We start from the raw sequence: 19690 nt of genomic DNA, 5'->3' as shown, positions 1-19690 counted from the left end.
GTCTTCGCGAACGAAGATTTGGGGAAAGGTCTTTTCCCTTTCCAGCCTGCGCAATGGATTTTTTAGGTGAGACACAGCCTGCGCTGAACTGAGCCCACCCTTTAATCCTAAGGTTCATCTGCCGGGGCCAAGCAAGCTTGGACAATGGCAGTGAGGTCCTCAGGACGCAGGTTTGTTTAGAGTGACCTTCTCATAGATGGATGGCCTCACAGGGCTAACGGGCTCCATCTGCCCGGGGAACTGGCTGGATTCGAACCTGGGTTGCAGAGGTGAGAGTCCTGCATGCTAACCACTAGGCCACCAGGGGTCCCATACTCAGAATACACACTGGTTGAAATGTGGCTCTATTTCAGAAAAGTGGACAGTAGCTTAAGGCCTCATATCCAGACACTGCACTTACCAATCAAGCAATGAGGCTTAGCAGCAAAACCCGTACTGAAAAATAACTGTATTAAAAAAAACAACACACACTGGACCTTAACATGCACACATGCTCAGTTTGTATGCTCAGTGTAGTGTGAGATCATGTATATGGGTTGGTAGCATTTTGACACTTATAAAAGATATCCAACCATGCTGCTTTCACTTTGACTTAATTTGGTTAAATATAGTGGTTTAGATGGCTATTGCTTCTGTTGATACAGATGTACATTTTAAAGGACTTTGCAAACAGCAATTGATACATGCAATCAGACAACAGATTCAAATACTATTGTATACTGCCAGCATAGTAAGTTCAGACTGTAGCATAAGAGCCCATAAAAGGTAGTCATGACGTTATCTTTCTTTAAGTTTCATCTTGATATCTGTCAGACAGAGACTATTCTGTGCCCCAAAGCTCAAAACACAATCTCTGTTTCAAACTTTTCTAGCAATAATTATCATAACTCTGGATATCAGCAATGACCCATTTAGTATCCAATGTCTTTTTCAAGTTTGCTGTATTTTTGGCCTTAACAACCTTCTGCAGCAATGAGTGTTACAGGTGTAATGTTCCGGTTGCACACAAAAGCAATTCCCTTTTACCAGTTCTGAAATTTCTCAGTGACTTTCAAATTTATTGAGTACTCTCCTGTTCTGGTGGAACAGAGTAAAGAGAGTTTCTGAATGATCTCCTTAAGATTACCTTGTTTTATTTTGTTTCTCAAATCCCTTTTCTTCTTGATAATCTATCCAAAGCTTTTCAATCTCTGCAAAAAATGGGAGGATGGAACCTGTTACTGAGAACTTTATAATGTAGAAAATAACCCAGTTCAATATATGAAGGTGTACACTAAAATCCATGTGTTTCATTATGCATTAGTATATAACAGCTACGTTCTTCACCACATACAGAATATCTTTTCTCCTATTCAATTTGATTACACTTTATTCCCAGGAATAGGCAGCTCAGGATTAGAATTAGCAGTCACTTCCCTCACCCCAGCACAACTAGACACAACAGAGACAAGCAGAAGGAACTCATTTGTGCCAGCTGAGTTTCTCCAAATATCATCTCATACTTTAGAAGGAACAAACTCCCCCTTATGTAGGGAAGAGAGGCGTTTACCTTCACAGACCATCATTAGTGCAAAAGGATGACCTGAGGCCATCAGACAGTGGAACTGCCAAGCATCACTAGGGAATTACTCACATCTTTCCTGTGCACAGTTGGGACTTCAGCAACCACAAAACCAAACACCTTGGATGCAATTTTCAAAGGTTACTATGACATCGGGCTACACAACTGTCAATGGAAATTCATAAAATGAATGTGCCTAAATTCCTAGAGGGCTTTCAAAGGCTTCATGCTGCTACTTAGTACTTTCTATAGAAAGTTTAAACTGGCCTTACTAGAGCCAGATCATCATTGTATGTCAAAGGAAGGATATGTCCTAATGAAGGAATAACTGAATATTAATAAAAGCTGTAGTCTGTAGCTCAACTCTTAGCAGCAAGAACACTTTAGCCAGTATACTAAAGCTACTTTTCGAAGGTGATGGTCTTAAGCCAGAACAAGCAAATCCACCATTACACGAAAGATACTGTTTCACTATCTTCAGCTACAAAAATTTTTACAAAATTAGTACCAGATAGATTTTTTCTGCTTCAACTCTCATCTGTTCAGTTCTAGGATTTGTTCAGTTGCTCAAAAATCTTCAACAATTCTCTCAATATGGTCAATTAGCATCACTAATACCTAAGAAATTACATGATGAATAAATTAGTACCTGGGAGAATACCGTAAATTCAATATTACATTCATTTATTAAATCCTTTGCACACTAAGTCCCTGATTCTCATTGGTCTGTCAACAAAATCCTTGTAGTCTAGACATGATGCAGTGTCACTAAATGGTTTTCAATGTAGCCCATGACATCTCTCTTTTGTTTGGCATGTTTTTGGAGGTCAATCTGTGATAAGAACAAGTAGTGACCACGAAAAAATGACAATTTTTTCTCTAAACTAGCCAACTGCATCTGATTTCTAATAAGGTCATTTTAATCCTTATCTGAAACCCTTAATCATCTTTTCAATACATATTATCAGACACAGAATGATTAAATTAATACTGAGGCAGCAACCATCTATCAAACTGAACCATGTAAAGGCAGACTACCAGAATCACTGATCCACCATAATTCTTAAGGTACTGTGGCTCAAATCCAGTCTACTTGCCTCACATAAAGTTTCAATACAGTCTAAGGTGCTTAGCTCCCCTGGTTTTGCTTTTTCTCTCTAATTGATTACATCACTCATGTATGGCCAGTCTTCGCGAACGAAGATTTGGGGAAAGGTCTTTTACCTTTCAAGCCTGTGCAATGGATTTTTTAGGTGAGACACAGCATGCGCTGAACTGAGCCCACCCTTTAATCCTAAGGTTCATCTGCCGGGGCCAAGCGAGCTTGGACAATGGCAGTGAGGTCCTCAGGACGCAGGTTTGTTTAGAGTGACCTTCTCATAGATGGATGGCCTCACAGGGCTGACGAGCTCCATCTGCCCGGGGGAGTGTCCCTGACCGGGAATCAAGCCTGGGACGCGGCGGTGAGAGTGCCGCATCCTAACCACTAGACCACCAGGGGTCCCCTACAGTACAACTTCATAACACCCACTACCTGTACTGTCTGAAGCCTGAAAACAGAATGGTTGACAATGTAATTTGTTATGAACTGTCATGGCTCTTGAAATTTCAGAGGTCTCACTGGCTCAAAACAGGTTTTATCAATGGAAGGAAAAGAGTTTTCTTATACCACTCTATTAAAGTTCTGCCTTGTTTGAAAATACAATAATGTTTACAAATTTCAAAGGGCTTTTAAGTGTTTAAAAAACACAAAGAAACTTTCTAGTAATTCTAGCTATAAAGATAGGAGATGTTAGATACATGATTCACCTCCTAAGTTTCACTTAAATGCCTGCAGCCAAAAAACTCTGAGCCAGATTTCAGCCACTGGGTAAGTGGGCATGTTTCCACTTAAGGTCTGCAAAACGTCAGGGCCAAAAATCATCTGGCTGCATCTTTAAAACACTATAAACAGGACACCTCAGAATTTTACATGCAAAGTGTGAATTAAAGACACATAAATAATTGTTTCCATTTCCTGTTGTATCACAAGCACAGAATAAAAATGCTCAATACACAGAGATGGTTGCAGAAATCTCACAAAAGTTACTACAAGATGATATCCACAAACATTTTCAATGAGCATTAAAAATATGTTAGGCAAATAAAATACAGGATTAGCAGAAATAAGGAACATTTAAAACAAATTATCATCTTTCATTTATCTTCTGGAGCCCAAAGATCTCCATCTTCCTTCTTTTTCTGAAGGCCTAAGTTCCCATTCTTCTCCTGTTCTCATTTCACTGCACTAACCACCAGGCACTACTCTCCATTGCTCCACTAGAACCTACAAAACTTGAGATTTCCAATGGATTAAAATAACAAGTAAAGGCATCAACATTAGAGATACAAGGGGAAAAGATGAAAAGGAATCCTGGATTATGACCCTTTTCCTCAGTAAGTTTCCATACTCTGCTGACCAAGTGTGAGTGTAAATTGAAAAACCGGTCCCATATCAAAACTTCTTTCAATCTTTAGGGGAAAATACAGCCATTGAATAAAGCACTAAATCACCACTGAATCGACATATGTTTGCCATGTGGCACAGAAAATCCTGATGGGTGTTTTCCACAATGACCAAATGTACCAAATGGTACTTTGCACAGGTCTGACACAGTTAAGTTAGAATAGTCTCAAACACTCTACAGGTTGGTGGTGAGTACGTTATCTCCAAAGCTGCAGGTTATATTCCTGAACTGAACCTGAGGAAAAGTCATTGAGACCAAAGTTTAAGATTGTCCCATGCCTTCAGCATTTCCTAATAGGCAGCTGGAAGGCATATGCACACTGAACAAACTCATTTCTGACATCTTCTTGCTGGATGTGGATTGCTGCTTCAGCACACCTTAGAATTCCAGCTCTCATTTTCTTACTGCACCAGATATGATACTCATAACACCCACCTCATTAGTCTATGGAGGAATGTATTTCTGTCAGGAGGCAGAAAGAGTAATGCGGCAGCTCACTGAGCCACACAAATATTTTTAAATACTAAAAGAAATCTTCCTCCAATCATGACACACCTGATTGTAACATTCAGCTGGGAACCTTCACAGAAAACAATTAAACAAGCACAGTCTCCACCAGAAGATGATGAGTCTAATTTAGTACGCTTTCCCACAGCCAATGCAGTCTTACTTTGCCTTTAAACACTCCATCACTCTGTATTCAACAGAACTTGTCACTAGAAGCAAGCTTTTTTATATAGAGCCAGCGTGTGCCACAGCAAAGACCGCAAAATGTGCTAACTCATCTTCACAACCAAAGCAACAAGCACTACCTCTACAACCCCCCATCCAGGGCTTCAAATGCCATCATGAATGCAGTCCAGGTGAAAACCATCAACAGCTGTGCACCCACTTGTATTGGGTCTGGCTGAGCTGGAGTTCATTCCCCACAGTAGCCCTCACAGTGCTGTGCTTTGCATTGGTAGCTAGGAGGGTGTTGATAACACACCACTGTTTTGGCTACAGCATCAGCACTGTAATTTTCCTTCCTTAGCTGAGGGCAAGATCCTGGGAGGGGACCCAAGTAGGCCAGCTGACTCAAACTGACCAAAGGGACATTCCATACCATACGACATCAGCTCAGATATAAAAGCTAAGGCAAGGAGCAGGAAGGCGGGCATTCATTGTCTCCAATGGCTGCCTGCTGAGGAATCATCACGCGTCCTGAAGCCCTGCTGCTCGGGAGTGGCCGACCATTGCTGCTCATGGGAAGCAGAGAATAAACCATGTTATCTTTCGCTTCTGCGCACACAAGCTTCACTTTACTTTTTGCTTTAAATAAACTGCCTTATCCCAACTCATGAATTGTTTGGTTTTTTTCCATCTTGCTCTCCCCCCTGTCCAGCTGGGAAAGGGAGTGATAGAGCAGCTGGGTGGGCACCTGGTGTCCAGCCAAGGTCAACCCACCACGCCACTCAAATTCACTTGGACAGTGAGCTGAATTCTGCAGTCAACCTGTACAGAAGTTCTGAAGGTTGTTGCTGATATCTCAAACTAGAAAAAGGGCTTACATTTCCAAGGTTTACATCAGCTCCTTAACTTTTGCTCAGGATCTTTCTTTTAAGGTCCCTAGACGTGGCCTCAGTTTTAGTACGAAGCTGCAGGATCCTGCAGCATCTGAATTAATTGACCTTGTCCACAGTATTTATTTAAACACTTTGTCTGCAAGAATTTTGAGACTATGTGTTTCTACAAATGCTATCAACCTAGTCAACACTTCCCTTTCTAGCACTATCATGAAGGTATCCAGCCATGTTCACTGAATGGCTAAGCAAATTAAATTACACCTAGAGAAATTGTTCTTACCTGGCATTTAAGCTTCAGTTTATCCACAACAACTTTCAAAAGAAAACCAAAGATATGTAGTGAAGTTGGGCTGAATATGGCAGCCACAAGGTTAACAGATTAACTGAGAGCTAAACAGCCTTTGTAATGTAAGTTAATGAGGCCTACAGTAGCTTATGCAAACATTTAACAAATGGATTCTTATTCACTAAGTGCATGTAACTCAGTTGCAGTTCCTGTATCATTATCTGTGGAATTTCATGTGTGTCTAGAAAATACTCAAAATAATGCTGACCTGTCTAATCTTGCAACATGCTAAACATGCGATCCTGAAACAGGAATATTTTCAGAAAACAATATAAAAAAGTAAAATTATGGCTTTCATTATCAATACCAAATATATGGTATACCAATCATATTACTGAAGGGATGCCTTCATGAAAAGTTTCCACTTTTAAAGAAAAAGATACTTTCTTTAGACTCCAGAATACAGTTATCGTGTTATCAGTCTTCACCCAGATAGACTGTAAGAGCAAAGTAAGAATACCGCCAGACAAGAGTCAGACAGCTGTTCTACTCAGTAGATTAGTACTCCACACTTAGACAGATGTGTCAAGTCAGGCATAGAGAGCACCTCTGCAAACCTGCACAATATGCTGAATTCAGGGACAATACTTGAGTGATCCAGACACATTTCTTTCCCTTGGATAGTGCCTTGCTTCTTTCTATTTCTAAGATGCTTTGTATTACAAATCTGCTTCATTGAAATTGAAGTAGAACTTGAATCAGAATTACCAAACAAAAATCTGTTTTATTTTTTGAGACATTCAAATACATCATTCAATTATCATCATTCACAATCCCTAATTTACATATCATGTAGATGTTCATGTCTAAACATCTGTATGAAAGTTCATGTTTGATTTACAAACGCTCACAAGAAGTTACGTACATGTCTTCAAAAATAAGATTCCTGTTGCCTTTTCAAACTTCATAAATTATTGGTTGTTTTCATTTATAAGCCACAAAATTGTTTTAATTAAGTATGGAAAACTCTAATTCAACTTGGGAGCAACAGTGAAACCCCAATACTGTGGAAGTCTCATAAAAAATGAAACTTTTTCACACAGCCCATGATCACAGACAAGAATCAAAACCCTTACAGAGAAAATAAGAACAGTTTGCCACCAAACATCATGCATCACATCTAGTTTTTGAGCCAAAATAAACAACACAGGCTACAGATTCCATGAATATTCTAACTAAACACTAAGAACATTTAGGCTTTTTTAAACTCACTTCATTCTGCCTGTAATGTTCTTCTTCTAATAGTCTTATCTGTGAAACCTGGCTGATAATGAAAAAAAATGTCAACACCCACTGGATTACGCCTTTGCTTGTGGTTTTAGACTGCACTGTACCATGATTGCCTAAGATCTAATGCTTATTTTATTGACAACACAATCGTTTCTGCAAATTCAAAGAAACATATGTGTCAATCCTTCAGTTTACCTTTTTCACCCTTCAGAATTTATAACCACCTGCCTCCAGTCTGGTATTACCCTTTACTTATTCACCTCTAGGACCAAAAAATCATCAGAAACAGGCTGAAATGAGGCCAGATCCAGTCCAGTACATCTGTAGTTATCTGAACAATTGCCTATTAAAATTCATGGCTTTCCCCAACAAGCAAGAAATGAGCAATCCATCACCTTAGATTGAAATTCCACATTACAATGACTTCTAAAATTTTGTCAGTCATACACAAGAAGCAGCACTAAGAGCAACACCACAATACTTCATGTGCAAGAGAGAAGACAGGCAAAGAATGTAAGTATTCATAAAATCCCACAGTTCTCAGACCAGACAACAGTTCCACAGCTGCATATGTAAACACACAAGTCTAAACATACCTTAGTTATACGTACAGCAAATTAGTACATGGAAGTAATTTGTGACATTTTTCAGTAGATTTTCACAAGCATACATGACCAATGACAAGACAGAAGGCATCTGAAAAATCATAGATGATAAACAAGCATCCAAAGTTGGGACAGTAAGCAAAATTGAAAAACTGATTAGGCATCGTATCTGCATAATTTACCAGATAAGGCAAAATGCCATTACCAGACTGAGATCCAGAGCAACATGAGGTCTGCACAGGACTGCTGAGATAGCTGTAGAAGCCATTCCTTTCCCCAAAACACCACAAGATCAAAAGATTTCTTCCAGTATCACTGAAATCAATAACAGCTGAGTAACTGAATGCCTACCAGAAGGAGCGAGCAACACATCAGCAACCAGTCCCAAAGACATGGTCCTGCCTCCTTGACACTGAGTGAGCTCCAGGTGATCTGGAGAAGATCTCTTGGCTTTTTGGGTCTTTTGAGTGACCTTACACCAGGCATACAACACGTCTTGCTTGCAAGCACTTAACACACTGGTGGTAACTGCCACCAGAGCTTACAGAAGTAATAATAAGAACGAAGTGTTTCCTTATTTAGTTATCTTTTTGATTTTCTAACGCTATTTATCATGTGGAAACAAAAGACTAGGTGGAGATGTTGTCCATGCTATACAGACAACCAGCAAATGCTGTGACAATGGCAAAACTAAACACCATCATTTCTTACACAGAAGGTTCTACTGGGGTAGATGCAACTTGAAAACCTTTGACGTAGTAATTATGCGTGAATTTAAAACTTGGAAGAATCTGACAATTTTCATCATATCTAAATACATTTCAAACGCAGTTAAAAAAAAAATTGATTGACACTTCTAATACTGCAGCTGGAAAGGATCTTCTAGATAGTGAGCATACCTAAATTTAAACCTTAAGAAAATAAATCACAAAGTTGATGGCATCTAAATTGCAATCAGTCTCAGCACATTATTGAACACTTCCACCATACAAACAATAAGTAAAGTACCACAGAAATTTTCTAATTTTCTCATCAATTGGTATAAACTAAAGCCTTATGATCAAGAAACCATAGTGGCCTCTACTTACTTCTCAGCAAGAGATTTATTCACAACACATAGTCGCAAGATATCCTATTACCAAAACATGTACCACATATTGTAATATATATGTACATATATAAACTATATATGTACATGTTATATGTATTTTTATATACGCATTTATATATAAACTATAATATTATGAAGTAATTCATAACACCTGAAGACATAACATATGTGTGTTTGCTTATTTTCTAACTTAAAAAAACAAACCTAACAAATTCAACAAGAAGATAGGATGAAAACATTTAATTAGCAGAAAAAAATTAGAAAACATTTAATTAATGAAATGCAGAGGGCTGCATGCCAACTTTAAAGGGAGCTAAAAAGGTCACATAGCTCATGGGAAGAAAAAGTTCATGCATGTAAAAAGCTGAATTCCTCTTCTATTTCAGTTCCACCTATTAGCCTCACAGAAAGTTCTGGAAATGAAATAAACCAGCATCATGAGTGGTTTTGTTTGAAACTAAGTCTTGTCCTTTAAAATACAGAAAAATATCTGCAAAGATACTGAAAGTAAGAGCTATGCATTGGATCTTTCAGATACCTTCCAGAACACATTCCATCAAAATGGTCATTCCTCTTTAGCTGGGATTCTCTGCTTTGTGCCTAGGAAAAGCCTGTGTTGTCATCTTTATTAAAAACCTATACCCTGTATTGGTTCATTTTGGAAATGGTAAATTAAGGGGAAAGAGCATCTACAAGATAAGGGAAAAAAAGTTATGGAAAGCTTGGTGATATTTGGACCCTGAAAGCTAACCTAAATGATTTGTAGGCATGTGCTGACATCCACACAAATCTTCAAAACAATGCATGTTTTCCATATGCAAATTGCACATACTGCAACTTCCAATCTAAATGTTGTATATACTCATCTTTCCTCCTCATTTTCCTTCTCTAGTTGGAAGTACCACCTTCCCTTGTCATGACAAGTATTTCAGTCAAGATATGCCCACAGGATGCACGCATGGGTACACACATATGCACCTACACAGCACCCAGAGGTCGGAGACAAGCCTGTTTTGACTGCAGATGGTTAAGAAATCAGGAGGAAGAACTAATGTCTCATAGGTTTAATTCTGGGTATTTAACATCAAAAGTTTTCAAAGGAAAATCCTAACTCCCCGGTAGCTCATAGAAATGCCGGCCAAGAATGTTACAAAAGACTGGTGCTGGAGTTCCTGATGTGCACTAACTGATCTCACTCCAACAGCAGACCAACCTCTCTACACCCAGCACATGAATCTACCTTCTATGCAGCTGGAGCTCAGTCTAGGTACCATCTCCCGTTTCAGGTAAATCAGATCCTACAGTACACAAGACCTACTCTGCAGCTCACAAGAACCCCTAAACAGGTCGTTTTGTGGGGGTTTTTTTGATTGTACCAGACACTAGCACTATTTTTGCCATGAATACACCACCACACCTGGTCCCAGAAGGAATCTGGACAGAAGACTTATAGCATGATATGTGACCTCAAAATGCATCATTGTCATTAAATGCTGCACTTGTTGGGCCTGCAATAGGTCCCCACCACGGCTGTTCTTTACTGGCAGCTGCTCTCAGAGGACGTCATACCCTCCATACAGGCAGTGCAGAAAAGAACACCCAATGGGCAAAGGTGGAAGGAGAAAAGGTATAATTTATCCTGCTGTTCATTTTCACTTACAGCTTTTCCAATCCAAATCAGCCCTCCATGAGGATGCCCTTGCTCCCCTTCCTTCTTGTCTTCCTGCTGCTGGGCACCCTAGCTCCTCACTCCAGAAAGGAATTTCCAGAGTCCAGCAGATGTGACATCATGTTAGAAACACCCCATCTCTGCCCCTCATACAGAGAGGAGGAGAAATCTTTTCAACTAGTGAGTGAAACCTTTCCCCCACTGTGCCAGGACCATATACAGTCAACAACTTTGTATACAAAACAAAAGGGGATGGCATTATGGGTTACATCATTTTTTCACTATCTCTGATCCATACATGATAACTGAAAAAGTATGCTGCAATATGCCACAGACTTAAGCCTGACATAACTCTTTTGTATAGTCTTTACAAGTGAACTCAGCAGAATTTTATTTGTGTGAAGACCAGAGCTACTGTTAATCAGTCTCAATTAGCAGATAGTTTTTCTGAAATTTCTTCCTATGGTCCTAGTACTACAGTTCGTATTTTTGAAGGAAAATAAAGACTTCATTAACCACAAATACCTGAAAAAAAATTCAAGGAGGTAAAATTTCATGCCTACTGAGCTTGGAAGCTATTTACTTCAACAAAGGCATATGCATTCTATATAATTCTTGTGTGCTATCTATAATCAGTATTCTGTTTCCCTGCACTAAAATAAAGAACATCCTTAAAGAATCAAGAGAAAAAACAAACAACTTTACATGAAGTGGTGAAAGGTTTGGAGGGGAAACCGTATGAGGAGTGGCTGAGGTCACTTGGTCTGTTCAGCCTGGAGAAGAAGAGACTGAGGGGAGATCTCACTCAAGATCCTCAGAAGGGGAAGTGGAGGAGCAAGAACTGATCTCTTCACTCTTGTGACCAGTGACAAGATTAGAGGAAATGGCATGAAGTTGAGTCGGGGAGGTTTAGGTTACACATCAGGGAAAGATTTTTCACCCAGAGGGTGGCTGGGTACTGGAACAGGCTCCCCAGAGAACAGTCACAGCACTAAGCCTGTCTGAGTTCAAGAAGTGTCAGGACAATGCCCCCAAGCAGATGATGTGATTCTTGGGGTGTCCTGTTCAGAGCCAGGAGCTGGACTCAATGATCCTCGTGGGTCCCTTCCAACTCAGCATATTCTATGATTCTATGAAGTTACCAAAACTATTACAAGTGGAGTGAAAGATGACAGAGTGGTCAATATCTCCACTGAAAACTTTTCCTTTAGAGCACTGTTGTCACTCTGAGAGGTACCTTGTAAAAAAGCATGTTTGTTTTTTCTGGCTCACAATAATTTAGCAGTAGTTTTATGTTAAAAAAATATTACCGCAGTTTGGGACCTTCATATCCAGCAAGGCCGTCCTCTTGTTGTTGTCATCTGTGCAATATAAATCCTGAGTTTCTGTGTAAGACTTGGTCTCTTGAAATTTCTTGATCCACATGATTTCACAGGAACACTTGAATGGATTGTCCACCAATATCCTACAGCAAAAAAATACTAATTTATTTAGAAGACAAAATGTGTCATGCATATAGAAAAAAAATGAGGGACACAGGGAGTCCAGGCATTCAGCTGGGTGAAAGTAGAAGTTGAATGCTTTAGTTAAGAAGGTTAAGGTATGCAAGTTAAACCCTCTAGTTAAGAAGCATAAGGTAAGCAACCTTGGTAAACAGCCCAGTGCAAGTGCGAGTCAGTAACAGTTTCCATGTAGGGAATTAAGCTCTTCGTGCATCAAGGACCCAAACTCTCGCAGGTGGGAGAAATCACACAGCGGATTTGACTACTATTTCCAATACATCAGGGTAAATCAGGAGCACCTGGAGAACTGGCATTTCTATGAAGGTCCATTTTTTTCATAGGCAGAGATCAGAATTCCTCTTTTCTATACCCGAGCCTCTTCTCAGTTACCTCAAATATAGTTTATCACTGTGAGATTGTAAATTCTTTATAGAGTCAAACACTCTTGGATTATATACATGCATTAACAAAGTCTAATAATTAAAAACGATTTTACCTAATGTTCTACTATGTACTACAAAACTTTCAGAAAATCTCACAGTAAAACCCTAGGTAATGTCATGAAGAAATACTAACTGAAAACATGGCCTTGAAACAGAAATGGATACGGTATAATATATAATATAATATATAATGGCCAGTCTTCGCGAACGAAGATCTGGGGAAAGGTCTTTTCCCTTTCCAGCCTGCGCAATGGATTTTTTAGGTGAGACACAGCCTGCGCTGAACTGAGCCCACCCTTTAATCCTAAGGTTCATCTGCCGGGGCCAAGCAAGCTTGGACAATGGCAGTGAGGTCCTCAGGACGTAGGTTTGTTTAGAGTGACCTTCTCATAGATGGATGGCCTCACAGGGCTAACGGGTTCCATCTGCCCGGGAGACCGAGGAATCGAACCCAGTTTGCAGCAGTGAGAGTCCTACACGCTAACCACTAGGCCACCAGGGGTCTCATACACCGCACAGAATTTACAGGTTAGCGAACTTAGGAAATTCTAGTTTTAAAATTTAATAAAACTACACAACAATGTGATGCAGCAATGCACAAGTTAAATAGAAACAGAAACATCCCAATGTCTACATAAATAGTTACCCACTTATTTTTTTTCTTTTACAGGCATACATGAGATTCAATAAAGTGGGTGAGCGAGTAACTATTTAAGGCATTTCATCAGAAGAAGAACTTTTTCTTAACAAAGATTCATGTGTGTTTTCAATGCACAAAAGCTCAAGTTTCTCACAGAATCTATGCTCATAAAAGCCTCCTAAGGACATGATGTGTGCAAATAATTAAAAAATCAGCTTATCAGAGCCATAACCTGTTCCCCCAAAAGTCATCTCAAATTCTTTCAGGGCTCATCCTCTAAAGTCTCTGAAGGAGCAATTTATAATCACAGAAATCATCTGCTGGACTTCAACACCAGAACAGCATGGACAAAAATGGCTTGTGCAAGACACAGCATGAACGTGAAGATTCCTTGGGTCAAAGCCTACGACATGCATTTTCAAAACTGTCAGATTTACTTCCATCTTCTGTTTCATTCTATAGTTTTCCCGTAAAAGAAGAATGTCTCTTAACCAATGGTTGAGCTGTCTTTTTTTTCCACTCTTTTATTTTGAGCTAAATGCACCAAAGGAGGTAGGCACATCATAGGCATGATGCTGGAGGCATAATGGCCCTTTATAGACACTTGTGTGAAAGAAAGAATCTGACCTAGCAAAAGCAAATTATGAGTCTTTATCTTGTTTGCTGTAAATTTACAGGTGCAGTTCATTTGTTCTAAAAGAAGCCTTCCAAAGTGACACCTTCATCTCTATAATACCTAGTGAATAGCCTCAACTACAGCCTATCCTGAACTTTTCATCCCTTTACATTTTGATTTATAAGAGTACTAACAGTACAAGCATACTTGTCAGCTTTTGAGAAAGTTCCTGAGAAGCTATTTATGGCAACATTCTTATCTCAGATTCATCTACCCACACTCTTCTTTCTCCCGCTTCTGATCTTCCATATATGTATTAACTACTTATCAACAGAATTGTTCAACTATACTGATTTTATCACTACTGTTCCTCCCTTCAGGTTCTGCTTTTATCCCTCCCCTTACTTTATGTCTGTTTATCTCACTTTCATCACAATGTTTGTTTGCGTAACTTCAGTTAATCTACTCCTACGCTCCCTTTCCCAAGTTCACAACACTCTATCCCAGTTTTGTATCCCCTTTCTCTCTCAACTTGTACTTCATCACACATTGACTCCACATCTCAATCACTACTCTGTTTAATCTTTGCACCACCCATTTTTTCCCATGTCTGGCTCACTCCCAGTACCCTTCCCCTGCTTTTTCATGCAGAACCAACAGACCAACACAGAGCATGAAGCAATGGGAGTGCTCTGCAACTAGCTAGTCTTTCCATCACAGTGCTCAGCTACTGTCAAGTTATGAAAGAAAATTCCAGTGAGCAATGTTTCCTGGGCTTTAAAGAAAATAATTATACCAACTTAATTATCAGCAAAACATACCTAAAGGGCACAACCTCTTTTTTTAGCACCAAGATTTGCTCATTTCACTTCTCACATGCTGAAGTTCACCAGAAAGAACAAGGATTCCATGTCTGCTGTTGCACTTTTGGACAACTTCTGACTCTGCCCTGAGCTCCAGGACAGCAGTCTCCCCCTTTAGTGCAACCCCAGCCCTCCTAAAGCTTCTGCAGGCTCTCTGCATATTAGCAGAGAATGCACAAGATGACCAAAATTTTGGAATGTATACCAATAAAATAATCCAGTTGATGTAACACAGGATAAAAATGTTAATATTGAAACCATCAATAAATATATGTTTACCAGTGGTTTCATTACTAAATGATTATATAAAACACAGTGTAACTCAAAGAATTTGAGAAAATAAAAATATTCTTCAATAGCCAACCATAAGCATAGCAGCTGTGGGGCCTATATAAGAATACGAGAGAATCTTAATTTGAAAATCTGTGGAAGACTGTATTTTCACTAGCTCAAATATTTAATATAAACACCAGCAGTTTTGTGTGAAGTACTCTCACAATAAAATATCTTAAAGCTGAAGGGAAGAGGCTATTTTGACCTCTAATTGATTTAAAATATATACCTGACCTTCTTGAAGCTCTGGAATGAAAATATTTCTGTATTTAAGTGTCCAGCATTGATGCTTTCTTTGGATCAAAATTTCACCCTAATCCTTGATGGACCTCTATCTCAACAGAAAAAGCTTCAAAGTCCTGTTCTTCCATTCCAGCCAAAAATAAACTATATTTTAAAAACTGACAACTTACAGATCAGACAAACCCAGATGGTGAAAAGGCTTCTTGGACAAACTTGAGAGGTTGTTTCTGGATAAATTACTACAGGAAAAGAGAAAGAGTACATTCATTAGAATTGTTTCTTCTTACACTGAAAATACAGTTTGTGTCTCTCAAAAAAATAATTAAGAACTCAAACTAGCTCTGAAAGTCCTTTGACTTCAGTTATAAAAAGACAGTATTCAGTATTACTTATGGTTTGAAGGGTTTCAAGGGTTTGAATCCAGAATGCACCCAAAGTCAAATACATTCAAAATCAAACTCAACAGGGATCAATATTTTCACTTTTAGTGCTTTGTTCATTGCAGAAAAGCAGCAGATTTAACTGTGTTTCAAAAGTATTTTGTAAAGTACACATGTTTATTACATGCTCAATTTAATTCATGTGAAATGGGTGTATTCCATTCTTTGATGCTGCATCAAACTCTGTACTCACATAAGCCCTCCTCACATGCTAGCACACATCTGTATCAGAGCCTTTTAGTTGTTCTCTTCAAATTGCATGTACAATATGCACCCACATGGAAGATCAAAAGGAAAACTGTAAAATGCATGTATTGGGCTTTTTTATGTCAATTAAGCATTTATGGTTTCCAGTGGTAATTTAGTGAAAGGTCCTCTACAATTCTGCAAAGAAATGCTGATCTGAACCAGAAATACTCTTCCTGTCATAGGCTTACAAAATTGCTTTCTCTACCCCAAAGCAAAATAATGCTAGTTTTTCTACAGTCTTATCGGTCTACCAATTAGAGATAGCAAGAGCAGTAAACTGTGTAACCGCCAGCAGTAAAGTACAAATCAGAGTTATGAGCCAAAATACCATGAGTTTTATGTGGTATTATAAAGGCGCCATAAAGGCTCCACACTTAAAAGTTGCATTGCATTTAAAACTAGGGATTAATTATTTTTTTTTTAACCTGACTAAAGAACACAGTGTTTACTTCCCAACTTTCAGTCCTTGATCTTTGAGTACAAGATAATTTTCACAGAAATTACAAGTTGGATTCTCTACAAATGTTTATAAGAAAATCTCTAAGAGATTATTTTAAGAGATTTACTACATTTCATCACGGATTCCTTCTGGCAAACAACACCCTGAAGTTTACAAACTGACTGGTCCTTATGTGTGAGAATGAAACAAATGAGGTACTATTTCATTAGTCATATGAACTAGATCGCCTATGGCAGATGCTGGTGGAAATGTTTCATGGACCCTGATTGGATATATCAACATTAAAGTACAATTTGCACACAGAACAGAAGTCGTGTTTAAATAAAAACTGTCACTATGTTTTTTTTCCTAAAATATGCTCTGTGTTGGGAGGTTGAATAAAGGAAGTTTGATCCTCCTATCAGCTTGGGCTTTTGCCTCCCGTATGGAGGCACATCAAACGCCCTCCCTCCATAGGAAACTACACTCACTATGCAAGAGAATCCTTCCAGTTTTGACATTGACAAGCAGCACATGCAGATGGCCCTGTGGTATTACCAAACAAGTCGTACACCTGCATCTCTTACCTGCACAGCAACTACCTTTTCCTAAAGACAACCAGATATATACAGTGGGCTTTACTTGCAGACCACTGTTATGAATTTATCACCTTAAACAATACTTTGACAGTAAATTTAAAATATTTTTTTTTCATAAAGTGAGCACTCTATATTGACTACAGGGATGCCTGCTGCAGTCTCTTTAATTCATGTTAAGTGAAAAATCACTGCCAGGCTTCTTTTAAAGATGTTAAGGACCACACTTCCACTTCCATGAAAATAGAATAAGAATTAGTTCCCCAGTTTAACTACACATAAAAATATCATGGTGAGTAGCCCAAAGAAGATCCATCTGGGGTTCTAAAGACTTTTTTAATTATGGGGGAAAAAAAAAAGTCAAGGGTACAGAGCCTGGCTCCAAACCTTTACCCACAGACAGGACCCAAATTCAGTCAAAAGCATGCCTGTATTTTACATGCAAGTATCAAGCTCACTTTAAACTTGCTAGCCCTAATTCAACTAAAAGCAAACCTGTGGCAATCTGAGGAGACCAAAAGCAGACCCGGAAGCCGCATAAAAATTCACAGAGTTTGCAACATGGGCATAGTTTTACCACCTACAGTGCTTCTGGCAAGGGAAAGCAAGAAAGAAGGAGAGGGAATAGATCTAAGGAGAACTGGGGGAAAGAGGTGAAGAAAAGGCCATTTTGCTACACTCAGTCTCCCTCCACAAGCAACTGCCTGCTCTGCCTATGAGCCAGCCCTGTGTGCAGCGAGGTACATCTCAAATTGTTTCATTTGGCTGTCTTGCCTAAACCTGAACAGTGCAGAGATACAAACTCATCTTAATACCTAGAGCTGTATATAAACTACACTCACAAATCCATGATCCAGCGACACAGTTAGATGCAGGCATGTAACAACAGCTATTTTTTAAAGTTTTTGGAAATCTGCACTTCCTGTAAAATGTGTTTTAATATTTAAAGACACTGACAATATACCATGCATATGTACTACACATTTCCAATAAACTACTGTTAGCAGCAAATAAGCTTATAAACTACAGCACTACTAAAATGCAACTATTGGCTAATTTGAGTCTAAGGTCAATGAAAACACCAGAATTAGATGAGCAAAGCTATTAAATACATTGAAGTAATATCCATTACGGCATTTATTTTCCTGTTGTTTATGTTATTACGCAAATCTTTCCATCATACATAACGCTAGAAAGATATTTGAGCTACATAAGTTTCACCAAGAAAATAAGGTATGGACCAAAAAGGGCTTAAAGAAATGTGTGTTAACAAGTTTATTTTAAACTGATACTGCTGTATGACTCATAAAATAAATACTATTTTCATATAATAGGAGCCCTTTAACTGCATTAAAAGATTTTTCATAGAAGAAAAAGAAAGCTGTAATAGTAACATAGTAAAATTAAAGTTTATACAGTTACATCAGACTTCAGAAAAGTGTTTGGAGCTTTCATTTTCTTTATGGGATAGTAACAAATTTGTTTCAAAACAAAATGTAAGACTTCTCAAAGACCTGCACTCAGAATTTACTCTTGAAAAGTGAAATTATTTCAGCTCTTAATAGTTTTCACTGTCCCAAACATAACAGGAGCTATACCTCATTCCTAGTGCAGTCAACAGGACTGTTATTGCTGATGACAACAAACCATGATTCACTGGGGGTTTCAGAAGCATTCTGGTGTGCATAAAGACTTGCCAGAGAAAACAAACAAATGTATTTTGCAGGGATAACAGATGAGCCTCGGTAAAAAATACCTCCATACTTACTGCTTTGTTCTATGCATCTAGAGCAGTGGGTGACACTTAATATTTTCCATCTTATCTGGGTTTATCCTGTCTCTGCTAACATCACTAAATCCCCACCAAAAGAAAACACAGTACGATACTGGATAAGCTCATGGTGCATAATGTAAGTATTCTGGATCAAGCATCTATGTCCATCAACTGAACAGAGGTCAAGTCAGTCTAAATTGTTTCTAACAAGGAGTTTCATGAACTTCAGCTCTAGCAAAGCCTGCTCTACCAACAGATATGCATTCCCCATTTGACTGCGTGCTCCATTTGAAGCTCTTCCTATGGCTGAAGTATTTTAAGGGCATCTCATCCAAGTGGGTTCTGTAAAGCCTAGCAGGTCATATATACACAATGATACTTTTTCCTTAAATGGTAACTTTAATAGGGTGTCCCTCTTCTGCTTAAACGGTCAGATTTCTGAAAATGTGTTTACCTGTGCAAGTTTTGGTTAGAAGCAACCACTGGGGCCAGAGACACTTTATGACTGCATGAAACCCATTTCCTTAAAGCAACAGGTAAAAAAAGCCTCTCAAGAGGATCCCATCAATCTTCTCATCTTTTGCAGTGCCTACTTGCCCAGACAGCTGGGAAGGTCTTCCAAATATCTGTCTACCTTGCTCCAAACTAAACTCATTATTTCTCACTCTGCACTCATAGTCGTGGAGAGAACTGAGTGCTTTCCTTATCATAATTACTCTTCTTTTAAAGCAAAGATGATCACAGAAGCCACAGAATCATAGAACAGTTGGGGTTGGGAGAGACCTTTAAAGGTCATGTAGAGTCCAATCCCACAGCAACAGGCAGGGATATCATCAAACAGACCAGATTGCTCAGAGCCCTATCCAACCTGACCTTGAATGTTTCCAAGACTGAGGCGCCCACCACCACTATGGGCCACCTGTGTCAGTGTTTCACCACCCTCATCATAAAAAACTTC

At 38.9% G+C, this 19690-nt stretch overlaps 1 protein-coding gene across 8 annotated transcripts in view; it reads right to left on the bottom strand.

Moving 5' to 3' along the window:
• NTRK2 (neurotrophic receptor tyrosine kinase 2) overlaps positions 1-19690 on the bottom strand; it is a 207372-nt gene that overhangs the window by 166015 nt on the left and 21667 nt on the right. For all 8 annotated transcript variants that reach the window (XM_027670767.1, XM_027670768.1, XM_027670769.1 and 5 more), the window contains exons 4-5: positions 15405-15473; positions 11905-12059 (exon numbers count right to left, since the gene is read on the bottom strand). In XM_027670767.1, the coding sequence (XP_027526568.1) occupies positions 11905-12059; positions 15405-15473 (224 nt within the window). The remainder of the gene's footprint in view (positions 1-11904; positions 12060-15404; positions 15474-19690) is intronic.

Source organism: Neopelma chrysocephalum, unplaced genomic scaffold (assembly GCF_003984885.1).
Source record: "Neopelma chrysocephalum unplaced genomic scaffold, ASM398488v2 Primary Assembly neopelma1_96936, whole genome shotgun sequence".
NCBI classification, from domain to species: domain Eukaryota; kingdom Metazoa; phylum Chordata; class Aves; order Passeriformes; family Pipridae; genus Neopelma; species Neopelma chrysocephalum.
Note: the sequence above shows the minus strand (reverse complement) of the source record. Positions and strands in the feature narration are given on the sequence as shown.